This window comes from Malus domestica, chromosome 11 (assembly GCF_042453785.1).
Source record: "Malus domestica chromosome 11, GDT2T_hap1".
NCBI classification, from domain to species: domain Eukaryota; kingdom Viridiplantae; phylum Streptophyta; class Magnoliopsida; order Rosales; family Rosaceae; genus Malus; species Malus domestica.
Window position 1 is genome coordinate 15,916,483 of NC_091671.1, and position 17,251 is coordinate 15,933,733.

The following is a 17,251-nucleotide window of genomic DNA, read 5'->3' on the forward strand; positions in this document are numbered from 1 at the left end:
TGGATGAAAACAAGTTTTTCTTCTCATTTTGGGCAATGACAAGGTAAGCACATTTCAATCCATTACGGATCAAAACAAGTTTTTCTCATTTGGGCAATGACAAAACAAGCACACTTCAAGTTTAAATTGTATCAAGTGGGAAAATTAGGCCATAAGTTAGACCACTTCAAGTTTAAAATGGTATTAAGTGAGAAATTAGGCCATATGTTAGACCACTTCAATTTCAATATTGCATTAAGTGGGAAAATTAGGTAATGGTGCTTAAGTGAGAAAATTAGGTAATGGTGCATAAGTGGGAAAATTTTGTGGTGGTAATTCATTCTCAAAGCCTATAAATAGGCTTCTCCATCAAGGTATCAATCATCCTAAAATTCACAAATACATTTCTTTACTCCCAAATTAGAAGAGAATTCCCCAAAACCTTGAAGCTTTGAAACTCTAAAGCTCTCAAGCAAATCCCGAAGGATCAAGAAAGCCCTCTTCGTTCTTCGTCAAATCCTCCCTCAAGATCAAGCCCCAACGGCCATTGAAGAACTTCCACCAATTCAAGATCAAGCCTTGATTGCCCTTGAAGAAAGTGTTCATCGTTCATCATCCATTCATCCTAAGATCAAGCCCCAACGGCCCTTTGGATCAACCTCACATCCACAAATCAACACCTTACGGAGATCGAATCAGAGGATCAAGTTATAAAGAGATTGTAACCCAAAATCATTAACACCAAAATCTTTTTTTGTACACGTTGTTCTTGTTTCAGGAATTTTCGTGTTCACAAATTTGGCTTGCCCGGTGGGATTAACACGAAAATTCCTGAAACAAGAACAACGTGTACAAAGAAAGATTTTGGTGTTAATGATTTTGGGTTACAATCTCTTTATAACTTGATCATCTAATTCGATCTCCGTAAGGTGTTGATTTGTGGATGTGAGGTTGATCCAAGGGATGTCGAGGCTTGATCTTGGATGAATGGTTGTAAGTTTATTCAAGGGCTTTTGGGTTTGATCTTGAAGAACGGTTGTCTTTAAGGGCTTTTGGGCTTGATCTTGAAGGTTGACGGATGAATAGATCTTCAAGGGCTTTTGGGCTTGATCTTGAAGAATGATTGTGCAGATTTGTTGATGTTGTTGATCCAAAGGGCCGTTGGGGCTTGATCTTAGGATGAACGGATGATGAATGATGAACACTTTCTTCAAGGGCTGTCGAGGCTTGATCTTGAATTGGTGGAAGTTCTTCAAGGGCCGTTGGGGCTTGATCTTGAAGGAGGAATTGACGAAGAATGAAGAGGGCTTTCTTGATCCTTCGGGATTTGCTTGAGAGCTTTAGAGTTTCAAAGCTTCAAGGTTTTGGGGAATTCTCTTATAATTTGGGAGTAGAGAAATGTATTTGTGAATTTTAGGATGATTGATACTTTGATGGAGAAGCCTATTTATAGGCTTTGAGAATGAATTACCACCACAAAATTTTCCCACTTAAGCAACATTACCTAATTTTCCCACTTAATGCAATATTGAAATTGAAGTGGTCTAACATATGGCCTAAATTCCCACTTAATACCATTTTAAACTTGAAGTGATCTAACTTATGGCCTAATTTTCCCACTTGATACAATTTAAACTTGAAGTGTGCTTGCTTTGTCATTGCCCAAATAAGAAAAACTTGTTTTGATCCGTAATGGATTGAAATGTGCTTACCTTGTCATTGCCCAAAATGAGAAGAAAAACTTGTTTTCATCCATAATGGATTGAAGTGTGCTTGCCTTGTCATTGCCCAAAAATGAGAAGAAAAATTTGTTTAATCCTCCAAGGTTATTTCTTCCAATTTGTTGAGTCACATGTCATGTGTACAGTTGCGTGACATGTGGCGCATCCCATGTATGCCGTGACACGTCAAAACTTTAATGCGTTGGTGAAGATTTATTTACCGAAATTTCGTTGTCTACAGATTCATTGGCTTTGTTGAAATATTGTGAAGAGAAAAACATTTGTCCTTGGATTTTCGATTTTTCTTGACGTATAAGTTTCGGAAATTTTTTTGTTGCACTGGACTGCGATTTGAGACCACACATTCAAGCAAGAATCGACTTGATCAATAGTCCAGATTCATAATTTGGCTAAAGATGATGTCCCTTGTACATTCGTATATGTATATAGTTTCTATTTTTATACTTTATACAGGCCAGTAGTTTATACTACTTTGTGCAGACGTACTTGTATATTTCCATGTGATAGCAGTGTATATAAAACTCTACCTTTGAGGTTTGAACTGTACACGTGCCATGTGCAGGTGAGAAGATTCTTAGAAGCAATCCGTTCAAGGATTACCGAAGGCAATGTAAATAGTTCTCTTTCACGCTCCAATGTCATGAATTAGTAATTTACCTGACAGTTCTCCTGTATCTGTCTGTATGGATTTATAATTTTGTATGTTCATTTCTACATAGCCGACCCCTCCATTTAGTGAGGTAAGGCTTTGTTGTTGTTGTTGTTGTATTTCTACATGCAGATGCAGATGAACGGAGAATGCTAGAATAGCGAGGTGTAGTTATTGTTGACGTGAGTGAATGCTATATTTCATATGCGTGAGCAATATGCATGCTCAGAGGAACATGGTTTACAGATTACAAAGATTTTAATTACATCGACACCTAGCAAGTACTCATATGCATGTTTTTTGAGCAATTCATCCATTTTTTTTGTTCGTTTCAACGAGCCATTTTCCCATCTCATACATATTTCTCGTTGGGGGAACTTACACCTCTTGGAACAACGCAAATAGATCATAGAACCCACAATGAATTCAGTCTACTAAGTAGTCCGGTTTTTAAACAATTACAGTTTGATTTCTTAGAGTTAATCTTGAAGCCAATGTTCATCGTTTATTTTCTGGACCACTTAGCAGTACCGAACTATTCACAAAAATTGGGATAAAGAGGACCTAGCTACAATCTTATAAAGGTCTTATTTCGTCATTTTCTCAACAAATAAAATAAAACAAACTTATGTACAGAACCGAATGCTAACAACTCAAGCAAAGAAAATGTATTAAATTTCAACTCAAAAAATACAAAAATAAAATGCATCAAAGTCAAGCTATATAGTATCAGAACTCGTAAGATAAAAAGAAACCATGCAAGTTGGTTGGTAAGGTGTTAATGTGTTATGTCCAGAAGAAGAAACTTCACAAGACAAAAAGAAGCTCAATTCCTTCCAACGCAGTACTACCTTTAATTACAACCTTTACGTGATTGACTTCTACAACTTGTTGGCAGTCAATCTATCTCGAAACCATAAACTAAAAGAAAATTGGTAGCATTGGGGGAGAGTCTCCGTAGCATTTACATACAAAACAAGGGCGGGCACCTTTGCAGTTTCATAATTTTATTATCAAAAACACACAAGCAATTTCAATTTGGGTATTGGACGAAATATACATTTTCATTCTCAATTAAGAACCATTCATATAGTTTTTTTTTTATAGAAGTAATACTGTAGGGAGGGAATCGAACTCGAAACTTCGTGTAAGTCACATATACATGATCTTAACCTTTAAATGAAAGTTGGAAAGCCAAACCAGGTGAAAACTAATAAATTTACCTTTGAATTGTGTTGAACCTAAAAATTACAAAACCTATGTGGCGCGTAGGCTGAATAACTTAATGAGCTTACTATACGTCCTTCGTGGTTGATTGTTGATGCGAGTGTGCTGATTCACAACCAACCTTGGCCGTTCGAATACTACTGAATGTGGTGATGTGATGGAATGCAATGTTAACTCCTAGAATGAGCGATTACGGCCTAGTTTTTGGACTTAGGTTCTAAAACTGAAGACAATGTTACGCCTTTTACTATGAAATTCAATCTTATGCACTAGGTTTGGCCGCTTCCACTATATTTGTGAAAATATAAGTGCTTCGAACTGGAATAAGATTGTAGGGACAAAGATACTCGAAGGAGATGAGCGCCTTTATGGTAAAAGTGGTTCGAGCGTCGATATATGCCGAAATCCAAATGTCACTTGGGAATATCCAATCATAGGACACTCTACTTCACTGAACATGCTAAAGTGACCTCATTTGGAGAAAGAATCAAGATTGTCCACCAATTGAGACTTAGGATAGATAACCAACCGAAAAAAAACAAGAACATGTTGTTTAACCAAACTATCAAGACTCTTCAACCGAGCTGATTCTACAACTCCAGTTATGTTTAACCAAACCATCACCTTTGCTGATTGCCTTTGGAAAATTCTATTTAACCAAACTGTAATCGTATGTCGGCTGCCAATCCACACTTGTTTAACCAAACTTAGTTTGTTCTGCCTTGTTAGTGGAGCAGTTAGATTTTCAAGGGTGTGAGAGGATTTGCGTAGAGAGTTGATTTGTGTATTGAGTTGAAGGTCCTCTCTACTTTGCAAACCCTCTTGTATTTATAGGGATAATTTACTTGATGCTCAAGCATGTCAAGTGTAAAAATCCTACTAAGACTGCAATTCCTCAACATATTATCTTAAAAACACTTGGAATTATCTCTGTCAATAATTTTCCCGCCAAAACTGTATCCTTACCAAACCTCGGCGTCTTCGACCTAAACTAGGACTTTGAATTTAGTCCTTTTTCGTGATCAATACATCTTCATTGTGATGTTCCAACGAAAACGTTATACCATTTGGTGCTTCAATATTGGTTCTTATCTCATATATCTTGCACAGAAAAAGGTCAAGGTTATTCCTATGAACTCTTAATAGATAATATCATGATTAAGAACCACAATAATATTTGTCAACAATAATTGAAAGTTATCTTAATATCTTAAGAATCATCCAACAGCCTAAAATGCATAAGCCGATAGTACTAAATCCGGACCAAAGATTGCCCCCTAGTTTCCTTGAGTTTCGACCTGCAAGCTGAATGGTTAAGGAAATTAATCCTCCCTCTTGCTAGTTACCAAAATGGATACGACCATGTATACTCGTTTTGTACTGAAAATTTTATTTTCCTCTCGGTCAAGCTACTATCAGCCAAGCCATTAACCAAATCATTCTAAATTCCAACTGATATTATCCACCGCGAGAAGAATCTGGCAAGTTGTCTCGGTCGAAAAGTGTAAGACCGAAAATATTCTCACACTATGCGCGGTAAGTCAGGCCTAAATGGCAGAATATATATATATATATATATTCTTTTTGCATACAGCGGCTTGTTGCCCCCTTATTATCGTAAGCATTAGCTTAAACAGCCAAATGGTTAAGAAAATAAAAGTAATTATTATTATTTTCCAAGCAAATGAAAATAAAAGTGGTCAAACTATGATAAGGAGGAAGCCAACGATGCTTTAAGCCGATATTTTTTATATCAACGCCTTCAATTTGATTTTGCTTTAGTAAAGGATCATCTCCAAATATTCTTGACTCCTCCAAATATGTTTTTTTACTCTCTACAACCAAATGCGATGAGTTATTATGACCCCGAGCATAATCACTTCGCTAATGTTGGCTTTTAACTTGAACAACTTCACCGAATGAGATTGCTCCATATTAGCTTTATCTCCAATAACCATATTGATTGACATGCTTTTGTGGCCAAAGCAGTGTTTTTGCCTTGTTTGGCATTGGAACATTTGTTTGTACCATACTTGACCAATCCCGAAACTACTGAGCACCGGTCAACGTTATACCGTCAAGGACCCAGAAGAGCTTCCCTTCAACCAGGAGGCCAATCACAATGCGACACGTGTCGACATCAGAAGCCAATCATAGCGCGACACGTGTCAACATCAGATGCCAATCACAACACGACACGTGTCAATGTCAGAACAAAACTAGAAACTCTCTTCTATAAATAGGGATCATTCTCCCACAATAATCTCTAATGTCATTTTGTACTAAACTATTTACTAGAACTCACAAAATGAGAGCTTGAACCTTTGTATTTGTGTAAACCCTTCACAATCAATGAGAACTCCTCTACTCCGTGGACGTAGCCAATGTGGGTGAACCACGTACATCTTGTGCTTGCTTCCCTGTCCCTATTCATTTACATACTTATCTTCACTAGTGATCGAAGCAACCAAGCGAAGGTCACAAACCTAACACTTTCTGTTGTACCAAAGTCCTCGCTGATTTTGTGCATCAACAACATTCATCTAACAAATTAACTTCTGAGCTTATTTTTATGTTTTGCTCAAGACCTTGAACTTTTTCTTCTAGGCCGACCAAATTTTCTGACTCAACCGAATGAATAGGTGGCCTAACTTCTTCTTCGGCCAAATTGACAATCTTCTTAGACCGAGGCTTGATCAAGGCCGAAGTGAGGATTCATCCCCCGGCCTTTTGATCTAGCCATACTTAAAATGGGATAGACTTGTATCTAAAATGATAGAAAAGTGTTCCTCATCTAGCCAAGCACTAAAACAGGTCATGTCTTCGTTTACCCATAGTTCTTGTAAGGTGACATGAGCTTTCACCTTAACATTTGGGAGAGGGAATCTCATTTTTTTTTTTTCATGTGCATCAAGAATCTTCTCCACTTCTCTTGCTCTTTTAAATGTGTTTCTTCAGTTGAGCTTGGATGTCGTCTAATCGGTTGAACTGAGCCAAATCGGAATATTGAAACATCATTGGACTTTGCAATTTTAACACTTGAGACCCACGGGGCATGCCAAAATGTTCACCACAAAAATAACAAAACCTACGTGGCGCGGATGCCGAGTAAGTTAAATCCTACCAAGACTGCAATTCCTCAACATATTATCTAAAAACTTGGAATTATCTCCGTCAATAATTTTCTCACCGAAACTCCACCCTTAAAAGGCTCGGCGTCTTTGACCTAAACTAGGACTATAAAATTAGTCATTTTTCGTGACCAATTCATCTTCATTGTGATATTCCAGCAAAAAATTTATACCATTTGATGCTTCCAGATTGGTTTTTGCCCATATATCTTGCACATCAAGATAATTCCAATAAACTCTTAATAGATAATTATCATGATGGAAAATCACAATATTATCTATCAACAATAACTAAAAGTTCTATTAATATCTTAACAACCATCCAACGACATCAAACACATAAGCCGATAGTGCAAAATCCCAAACAACTTGTTACCTTAAACTATAAACCAAAATTCAGTTTTAAAAAAATAAGAATAATTGGACCATTGCATTCTCCAATTTCATTTTCTTAAAAAAAATGATGATGATATCAATTGGGGTGTATGAAATACAAGATTTAGATAATTTAAATTGAAAATTATAAAGGTAGGATTTGAAGTTAAGATTTCACCAAAAAATTACTTGACGATATGAAGAGTAGTTTCATTTGTCTCTTCAATGTGAGATTTTTACTCTCAGCACACGCCTTCTCACATATGGTGAATTTCAAGCTTAACAAGTAAACAGCCCAAATCGGATGAGTGGAACATGTGTAGCTGTTGGAATTCACACATGGGCCAACATGACTCTGTTACCATGTAATAAGTTGAGATTCCACCGTAAAACCAATTGAGAGATATAAGGAATAGCTCAATTCCTTATAAGTATCTGCTAGATCACTCCTCATATGAATTTATGAATTTATACTCTCAACAAGATCTATCATATCAATTAGGATGAAATAAGCAGCTTCAACAGTTTTTAATAGTAAGCAACGTGAGGCATATGGAGAAATATCGATCTGATGACTTTAATTATACTTTGACTTCCATTTGATGAGGCAGAAGTGGAATGGAATAATAAAGAACACTTTACGTGTAATGTAAGCATGTTGCATGCTACATACATTTGATGCAAAAGAGATATCTATTTCGAGACCTCTATAAAAGGAGAGGCCAGAATCAATATGGTCACAGATACAAAGTTTCAAGAGCACAATTAATCCTTTGGCACCAGAATGGCTCAAGCTATGGTGCGCTTAGGCTTAGGTGTGTTTTTGGTCATCCTCTCGATGCTTGTTGGGGCAGAGGCAACAGCTTTTCGTCCAAAGACTAAGAAAGTGTGGTGCGAAGACACAAAATTCTATAAGTGTTACCACATAGATCTCTATTGCCCCGCAGCATGCCCCAGCACTTGTTTTGTGGATTGTAAGACATGCAAACCTGTTTGCCAAGCACCGCGGCCACCACCTCCACGATCACCACCACCACCTCCTCCTCCTCCACCGCCACCAAAGCACAGACGCTCGCCCCCTCCTCCAAAGGCTTATCCTCGTTCTCCTCCTCCGCCTCCAAAGGCTTACTATCGTTCACCTCCTCCAAAGGCTTATCAGCGTTCACCTCCTCCGCCTCCAAAGGCTTACTATCGTTCACCTCCTCCTCCAAAGGCTTTCCATCCCTCACATCCTCCTCCTCCAAAGGCTTACCATCACTCACCTCCTCCTCCAAAAGCTTACCATCACTCACCTCCTCCTCCAAAGGCTTACCATCACTCACCTCCTCCCCCTCCAAAGGCTTACCATCACTCACCTCCTCCCCCTCCAAAGGCTTACTATCATTCACCTCCTCCGCCTCCAAAGACTTATCCTTCACCACCACCTCCACCTCTAGTTGTTCCTACTCCCCCTCCTTCCACTACCACTCCTCCACCACCTCCTACTTCTACCCCATCATCTCCGCCACCTCCGACTTCTACGCCATCATCTCCGCCACCTCCTACGTCTACGCCATCATCTCCACTGCCTCCTACTTCTATGCCATCACCACCTTTAACACCACCATCTCCGCCGCCTCCTACATCTACACCATCGTCTTATCCCCCACCTCCCCCATCTTCAGAGAGCCCTGGAGAACAGCGAGTGAAATGCAAAAACAAGAATTACCCTCAGTGCTATGGCCTGGAGCTTACTTGTCCTAGTGCTTGCCCTCACCAATGTGAGGTTGACTGCGTTACATGCAGTCCCGTTTGCAGTAAGTTCACCAAACCTTGCTACTTGTGTTACTTAGAAATATAATTACGATACTATAGCTGTACTATTTCCTACCCTAATCTTTTATCTTTTTCGAGCACAGCTTGGGAATTTAATTGTTTTACAACTACATTAGTTAATATCATCTGATGTAACAATTAATGTGTTAATTAACTATAAAATATGAAACAAATGAAATATATTGTGAATTAGGCTAATATACAAAATGTGTGACATATATTGTTTACCATTAATATTGTCTCACTATGTGTGTGAAAAGGTCAAGTAATATAAATTTATAATGGTTAAATAATAACATAGGATGTATTATATAAAAATGAGTTTCTATTTGTGTGCATAATTACATACATACACTACTAACATATGTGAGCGTGCAGACTGCAACAAGCCAGGTGCTGTGTGCCAGGACCCCAGATTCATTGGTGGTGATGGAATAACCTTCTACTTCCACGGCAAGCGAGACCAGGACTTCTGCATAGTTTCCGATTCCAATCTCCACATCAACGCGCACTTCATCGGCAAAAGATATCAAACCATGAAGAGGGACTTCACTTGGGTGCAGTCTCTAGGAATCCTCTTTGGTAACCACAAGCTCTACATCGGTGCCAAAACGACGTCAACTTGGGACGACTCCAACGACCGCCTGTCCCTATCCGTCGATGGCCAAACCATAAGCCTCCCAGACAGCGAAGGCGCCAACTGGCAGTCAATCTTATCAGCAGGAGCACTCAGCATCACGAGGACGAAAAACACGAACTCGGTAGAAATTGAAGCCGAAGGGAACTTCAAGATCAAGGCTGTGGTGGTGCCGATAACCGAAAAGGAATCGTTGATACATAACTATGGGGTTACAGAAGAGGATTGCTTTGCTCACCTTGACTTGAGCTTCAAGTTTTATGCCCTAAGCGGAGAAGTGAGTGGTGTGCTAGGGCAGACATATGCAAGCAACTACGTGAGTAGGGTTAAGATGGGAGTTGTGATGCCTGTTCTGGGCGGTGACAAAGAATTTGCATCCTCTACCATCTTTGCTTCGGATTGTGAGGTTGCAAGGTTTACTGGTGAGATTGCTACGAATGATTTTTCAAACAACTATGACCACTATGCTAGTACTATGAATTGTGCTAGCGGGGTGGATGGCCGTGGAGTTGTTTGTAAGAGATAAAATTAATTGGATATCTCGTAATAAATAATAAGGGCCAAAGACTCATGAAACAGTATGTCTGGCTGTTGCAGTTTCATAAATATTGGTGTATTCATCCAACTTCTTTCTTATGTTTATAGTTATAATCACATTGTACTCTAAAATTATATTACTTCTAATACACAAATTGAAGACATATAATCTCCAATTCACAATTTGGAGTGATATCAAACTCATAGTTGATTTATGTCTTTAATGAGAGTGCCACATTTTTTTTAATTACAAGTGATATTCTCTGACTAAGGGGAGTGAAGATGTTTAAATCCCGAACGCAATGATTTGAAGAGGAAGTCCCTAACAACCAGGACAATCCACCACTTGTGAAGAATCCCACTTTTAACTCGATTAATAAAATGGACTAAATGACTTTCTTTACTACCAATGAATTTGATAATAAATAAAAGAATTGACAAAATCTATATTTATATATACTAAAACTCAAACTTAGGTGTTACTGTTCTAGGGTAGTGTGCCAACCAAAATGCCCCTCAACTTGTTTGTTAAGCCACTTTTTTGCCACCTTTTTTATAGTAAAATGACTTCCTTGCCCTCCGAGGCGACGTGTTTATCCTCTCCGGTTTCGATTTCTTTGGTGCTTAGGTTCTCTCTCCATTATATATTTTGTTTTTAAATTTTTTTGTTTTTTGTTTTTTGTTTTTTTTTTGTTTTGCGTTTTGTGCTTTGGTGAGATATTTTATTAGCCTATGTTATGTGTTCTGATCAAGGATTGAATTAGGTTTCTTAGTTAAGTGAAACTGGGCTCTTCCTTTTGCTTCCAATACATTCTTCCAACCCAGCCCCAATTCTCTCTCGATAGTTTTCCAGGAAGCACAACGTGAATCCCGTCTTGGTTCTCCCGATTCGAAGAAAATTCTTCATCTGGCTTTGATTTCAGGGTAACTCTTCTCTCACTAGAATTTTGTTTGGGATTTCTTTTTCTCTCGGTTCCGCTGAATCTTTATGGCCTCTGATTGAATCTTTTCTGGTGTTCTAAAGCAGCTGTCATCTTTGCATACAACTTCCTTGTTGGCATTGCGGCGACGATCTAAAGTGAAAGGCCTCAAATTTACAACTAATACAAATAGCAAGTATTGCTTATCACAATTTATCTTCGAGCTTAATCCATCACTTGATATGCAATACTAACTCAGTTGTTCATCATTTTGTTTCACTTTTAGATTTTATTATGGTAAGTAATTCCTCTATTTCAAGTATCATGTATCTATTCTTGATTTCCACTGAATGCATATATTTGTGTTAAAGTATTAATTTTCAGTTTTTACAGTTTTGTAATGCATTCTTCTTTTGTCATGTCATTAATGATCATATGTTTGCAAAGCATGATCATGTGCAATAAAATGCATCTGGTGACTTAATTAGTCTTCTATCTAATATTTGTACTAGTTGATTGAGAATTAGAGTTACACGATTTCCCAATAATGCATTGAAATGAAGGTTTTTCTCGGAATTTTTCGTTTTTTTGTAATTATAGTTGCAATAGACTTGGATTGTATTTTTGCTAAATACTATGATATGCTAGCTGGGGAACTTCGATTAGTATGCTAAATTCTTAAAACTGGGACGTCTTGATGTTTACAGACCGTTCTTCCAACATCATCAACTATATCAATTCTGCACCAAGTCCCAGAAGGTCATGTTGGGGTATATTGGAGAGGATGCGCTTTTCTGAAGACAATTACAGATCCAGGTGATGTGCATTGAGAAGTTGCTTGCATAGGGCCTTAACTTTGCCTGCTTCTCATTATTTCAAATTTTAGGTTTTCATCTCAAGCTACCTCTGGTAACCCATTTCGAACCCATTCAAGTGACCTTGCAGACTGATCAGGTAACTTTGGTAATCCATGTTTGGAAGATTGAGGATTCTGTCTTTCCATTCATTATAGTTTTGAAAGCTTCTGTTAGCAACATTGTAGGTAAGGGATATTCCATGTGGTACAAAAAGGTGTGTCATGATCAATTTTGAGAAGATCGAGGTAAAGCTATGCGATATTATTCTTTAGTATTTGTATATTAGTTTCACTTAGTTGAAGATCTTGAAAAACTCAATTTAATAAATCCAGAATGTGTAATCCTTTAGGAGCCGTTTGATAACCATTTGGTTTTTAGTTTCAAGTTTTCGTTTAGATTTATTTTTGGGCATTTACAATAACTTTACTTTAGTATATGTAGATAAAATATTAAAATTTAGTATAAATTTATATATTATCTTCTTCTTAGGTTCTTCAAGCATTTAGTTTCTTAGAATATCATTTTTGAAAAAAGCTGGATTAGTGCATTTTATAGTGTGGCCTAACTTCCTTTTCATTGAAGTGGGATTTTTGAGAGGGATTGGTCGATCTCTGAAAAGGAACTTGGTGGAAATTCCTTATTACACTGTTCTGTCTCAAAAGTTATGAATTATATGCAGGTATGGATGCTATCTTAGCTAGATCGTTGTTTTAAACAACTGACTCATTTTTTGCTATTGCTTTTCAGATTTTACTTATGTAGATACTCTCTTTTCATTTTTCAGATGGTTGACAAATTGGATGATGAAACCATGGCAATAGAACTTGGTCCACCTAATTCTAAAGAGGCCCTATAAGGTAATATGCTCTGCCTCAATTTTACAGAGCTCTTACATTAGTTTTTTTCTTGCTCCTTTTTAACTCTTGACATGATTTCAGGATGTTGAAAGAGCCCTCTTCCAAGCACATGTTGAGGGTCAACTAAAGGTTAACAGATTTGTATATTTATTATTAGCTAACTCTTAATTATGATGCCGTTAAAAAAATGTCAACGATAAGTTGAAGGGTTTGAAAGAAACTAAAGTGCAGTTAATTGGAACTGAACCATTCACTAGAAATCGATATATTTTTAGGTGTATTCGGAATACGAAGTAGTATAATAAGTGGTATATGTGGTTTATATTTTCTATACTTTTTCTTATAATCTCTTATGCCTTGGTCTAATTACTTTCTTGAATTCGATCTATTTTTGTAGAAACTTGGTTGCAAGGCAAGTTGGAAATGCACAAAAGTTTGATCGCATCCTATAGAATTGCCAGAGAAGGTCATCTCCATTTCGTGCAAAATCAAACTTCTTTCAACACACAAAAACACTAGGTAAACACGCATTATCCTTATTTTGTTCATGATATAATTCTATTGTCTATAAATTTATTTCAATTTTTTTTTCCCTTGCTTGGGATGCTTCCGTAATGATCAACATAGCAAAGGACAACTTTTAGTCTTGCAGCAAACAACTTTTTTAATAGATGAAATAGGTTTCTCTTTTGATATATAAATTTGTTTTATTCATGATGAGGTTGTGTATAATTTGCATTGGCATTGGTAACTCAGTTTTTGACTCAAACATTGTTTATGAAGATTGAAATGGCATAATCATTCATATAGTTTTCAATCCCGCAACATCGTGCGGGTACAAATTCTAGTACAGACTAAAGCAGGTCTATCGCTAATAGTGTTTAAAGTTTCACAACTTAATCACCTCGTATATTTTGGAGGATAATGTTGTTGATGAGTGCATAATACATGTGTACCTTACGGTTAGTGGGAGTAAATATATAAAGCAAATTCTATATGTGAATGATACACTACAAATAAAACATCTTTTTCAGACGAAATAATTTGGTTGGGCAAAATACGGTTTCGTCGCCTAAGAGTATGCCCAACAAAACTTTGTTGGCAAAGTTCATCGCACAAAGCTCATTGCGCGAAGTTTTGCCCGACGAAAATAAGAAATCATCGGGCGAATGCCGTTTACCCAACCAATATTCCGACAAAATTTTCATCGAGGAAAATGCGTTGACCAACTTTGCTCAACGAATTGACATGGCCAACAAATAGTTTCATCAGGCAAAGTTGTATTTTATGAAATTTTCGTTGGGTAAGCTTTATAAAGAAAAAAATGTAAAAATAAAAGAAAAAAACCATGCTCGATGACTATTTTTGTGGGGCATACTATTTTAATATTATATATATATTTGATTTTAATTAATTAATTTTTATTATATTAATCACAAAATGACACATCCCGATCCAAAATGTCCACCTGGACTCCGAATCGAGCTGTGTTGGCCGACACCAAGAGGGTGACGAAGCTATAAAGTGTAGTGATGCGAAAAATGTGAGTAAATTTAAACCTAAAAGTGACTAAATACAAGAGTGCGCATGTGAGCGGGAATAAACCCATTCCACACATGATGTCAGAGCATAAGTAAAGTACAGTAGAGGTTGGCTAAGAATTATACCATGGAAAGTAGTCTTTAATACCAACTTTAAGCTAGAAAATCCTCGTCGATACAAAATCTGCCACTAAAACCTGGGGGGGGACGAAAAACAAGGGTGAGTGGGCTTAAAAATAAAGTTTTGTAAAACATTTTCGAAAAGATAATAACCCCTCGTCGTAAAACAAGTATAGTTTCCATAATAGCATCCTACGATAGTAAGAAAATACTTACTGTAAATCGTAATATCTCGAGCATGTAATATTTCACAATATCTCATAAGTAAGCACATAACATCCGATAATCACAACATCTTGCATAAACAAATATATCATATCGAGTGCTCATAAATATATTCTGACACACGAGTTAATGCAGAGATATTCTGACATGAACATGACTGGGTGTAATAATGATTTACGCTTTAGTACTACAATCACGTGAAGACTGGCACTACGCGCATCACATACGAGTCCTAATTGCCTATAGCAATCTAGGACATGACTGACACCTACAATGGATCCAAAGTGAACGTATGGTGCGATGTGAACATACACTTGAAGACTGGCCCTGGGGTGAGTGAGTACAAACACCAGTGTAGCACATGATGAGCAGATAACGTAAATATAATCATGCCATAGTGATTCGATAATTCCAGTCAACATAATACTATTCATAGCCATATATCTAACTAAGGCATCCCGTAGGATTTATAATGATTTCCTAATTCTCATCCTTACGACATTTCGTATAAACGTTAATTTAATTACGGCATCATATAGAAAATTCGTTATTAGATGTATATATGGAAACTACACAAATATAAATATATTAATTATGTAAAAGAAAAGACCCACTCACAAATCAAGTCGTCGAGTCGAACCTACCATGCGGGCGTCGATAGTCTTTGTAATGTGCTTCACCTAGAAACGAAACTATTTACGTAAATATTTAACGTTCTAACGTATAAATGTGTTTTTGTACAAAGTATGGCTGATAAAGGAACTATTTTAAAACGGTCAAATTTCAAAAAACGGACGACGGATTCGGGTTCAGCACATCGTGAAACTTAAGGAGGGACCTCAGGTTCCTCCACGCACTGGCACCACATGCGCCTCACATGCCACGAGTACAACAATACTTGCCTTCCCCGCGAAACCTGCGTTTTGCAGGTTGCAGAGCCATCTTTCAGAGCTCTAAATGAGCTCATTTCTTAACCAAAATCCATGATTCAAAAATCTAAATAAAGTTAGGAATGTAGGGAACAATAATATACCTATTGGAAGCCCAATCGTGGCTGTTGTTGGCCAGAAAATGGTCTGAAAGTGGTCACATATAGATTCAAATTTCCAAAAATCTGGGGAAGCTCTCATTCATTGTTTCTTTGCCAAAACATCATAAAAAACATAATTATAGCTTATAAATCAACCCAGGACGTAAAAAGAAAGAGGATCTATGGTATCATGAGCCTTACCTTAACTTGGGACAACGAAGACCTTACAAATTTCGAGTTCGAGTTTTCGGATTTGGTTGTCTAGATAGGGTGCCTGCAATGTCTCTGTACTAGTGGTGGGTGGGGGATGATGATGAGGGTGGTCTGGGTGGTTCACCAGAGGAGAAGTGGTGATGGTTTCCTCGGTAAGCTTATGCACAGGGAGTTTAAGATGAGACAACGGGGAGAGTTAATGAGGGGAAGCAAATTATGGCAGGTCGAGGGAGCTATGTGTAGGATGAGTTACAGAGAGAGTTGAGCTGGTGGTCTGAGGTTCGTCCGAATGGCGAAGGCGTGGTTATGGTTTCGTTTTACAAAGAAGAAGAGGGAGTTTTAGTGAAAAAGGGTTTGAAAAATGAGAGAGGTAGAAAGAGAGAGACTGAGATTTCTAGAAAGATTGAACACGGGACAAGGCAGGAATGGGGTGTGGGCCACACGTGGTTCGCAAAACAAGCCACAAATATCTCTAAACATGAAATTACCAAATCGCCCTTCACGTTTGTAATCCATAAAATCTTTATCGTAGCTCCAAATTTAAATCCGCTTGTGCTTACACGTTCGTATTGTCTAGTACTACTCAAATACGCTAAAAAATGGATCATACATTCTTCTAAATAATGGTTAACAAAAGTCAAAATCCTCGCTTCTAGGGCATTCTCGTCATTTCACTCTTTAAAGTTAATAAAATCGTAAAATTAGGGACGGGTTGTTACAATCTACCCACCTTAAAAAAAACTCGTCCTCAAAATTTGAAACAACTTGTTATGCATAAAATAGCGAAAAGGTAGAAGAAAAAGATACGTAAAGAAGATATCAAGCTAGAGCGGTTGTATAAAAGAGAATGTCATTCTGTCGCGATCAGATTGCAATGATTCCTCTTTCATGCCTCCGAACTCAAACTTTCCTTCTCATTCAGCACAATACTATAGTATAATACATTTTATAAAAACATAAAGTAAAAAATATATATACATATACTAACATAACGCCGAAATACGTATATAATAACGTAAAATTAAAACTGAACATAGGGATAATTTTTTCATCTTCGCACTTGTAAAGTCACGTAATCCGAGAATATGCATGTAGTATTTTTAGGTCAAGCCCAAGCAATAAATAAAAATACTAACGTAGACAGCCTACTTGCCCACTTGCTTAACGAACCCAACGAATAATCTATCGATATTATGGTCTGCAGCCCACAATACCGACAACTCACTATTGTCTCGATAAGCAAGTCAGAAATTCCCGATGGTGCAATATTACCATCTTGCCTGTCATTGGGAACTACACATAAATCGTCTAATTAAATCCTCCATCGCACTCACGCACTACCCTCCCAGGCGATATCTTCAAAAGTACGCAATTTCCTATATTGTAAACTCGATCC

General features: G+C 37.4%; 1 protein-coding gene and 1 long non-coding RNA gene across 2 annotated transcripts; both read left to right on the top strand.

Moving 5' to 3' along the window:
- The first annotated feature begins 7,863 nt into the window (after window positions 1–7,863).
- Window positions 7,864–10,165, top strand: LOC103453335 (uncharacterized). The gene is made up of 2 exons (XM_008392875.4): window positions 7,864–8,899; window positions 9,297–10,165. The coding sequence occupies exons 1-2, from the start codon at window positions 7,888–7,890 to the stop codon at window positions 10,079–10,081; spliced, it is 1,797 nt and encodes a 598-aa protein (XP_008391097.1). The 5' UTR covers window positions 7,864–7,887; the 3' UTR covers window positions 10,082–10,165.
- Window positions 10,166–12,650: 2,485 nt separating this feature from the next.
- LOC139189192 (uncharacterized) lies at window positions 12,651–13,298 on the top strand. Its single transcript, XR_011572841.1, has 3 exons — window positions 12,651–12,726; window positions 12,808–12,855; window positions 13,124–13,298. It is a non-coding gene; the product is annotated as an uncharacterized lncRNA (long non-coding RNA).
- Window positions 13,299–17,251: the final 3,953 nt, after the last annotated feature.

What these genes read in the sequence shown, in the direction of transcription:
- LOC103453335 (XM_008392875.4), top strand. Translation starts at nt 7,888, where the DNA reads ATGGCTCAAGCTATGGTGCGCTTAGGCTTAGGTGTGTTTTTGGTCATC. An exon ending in TACATGCAGTCCCGTTTGCA is followed by an intron (nt 8,900 to 9,296) that starts GTAAGTTCACCA and finishes GTGAGCGTGCAG; the next exon opens with ACTGCAACAAGCCAGGTGCT.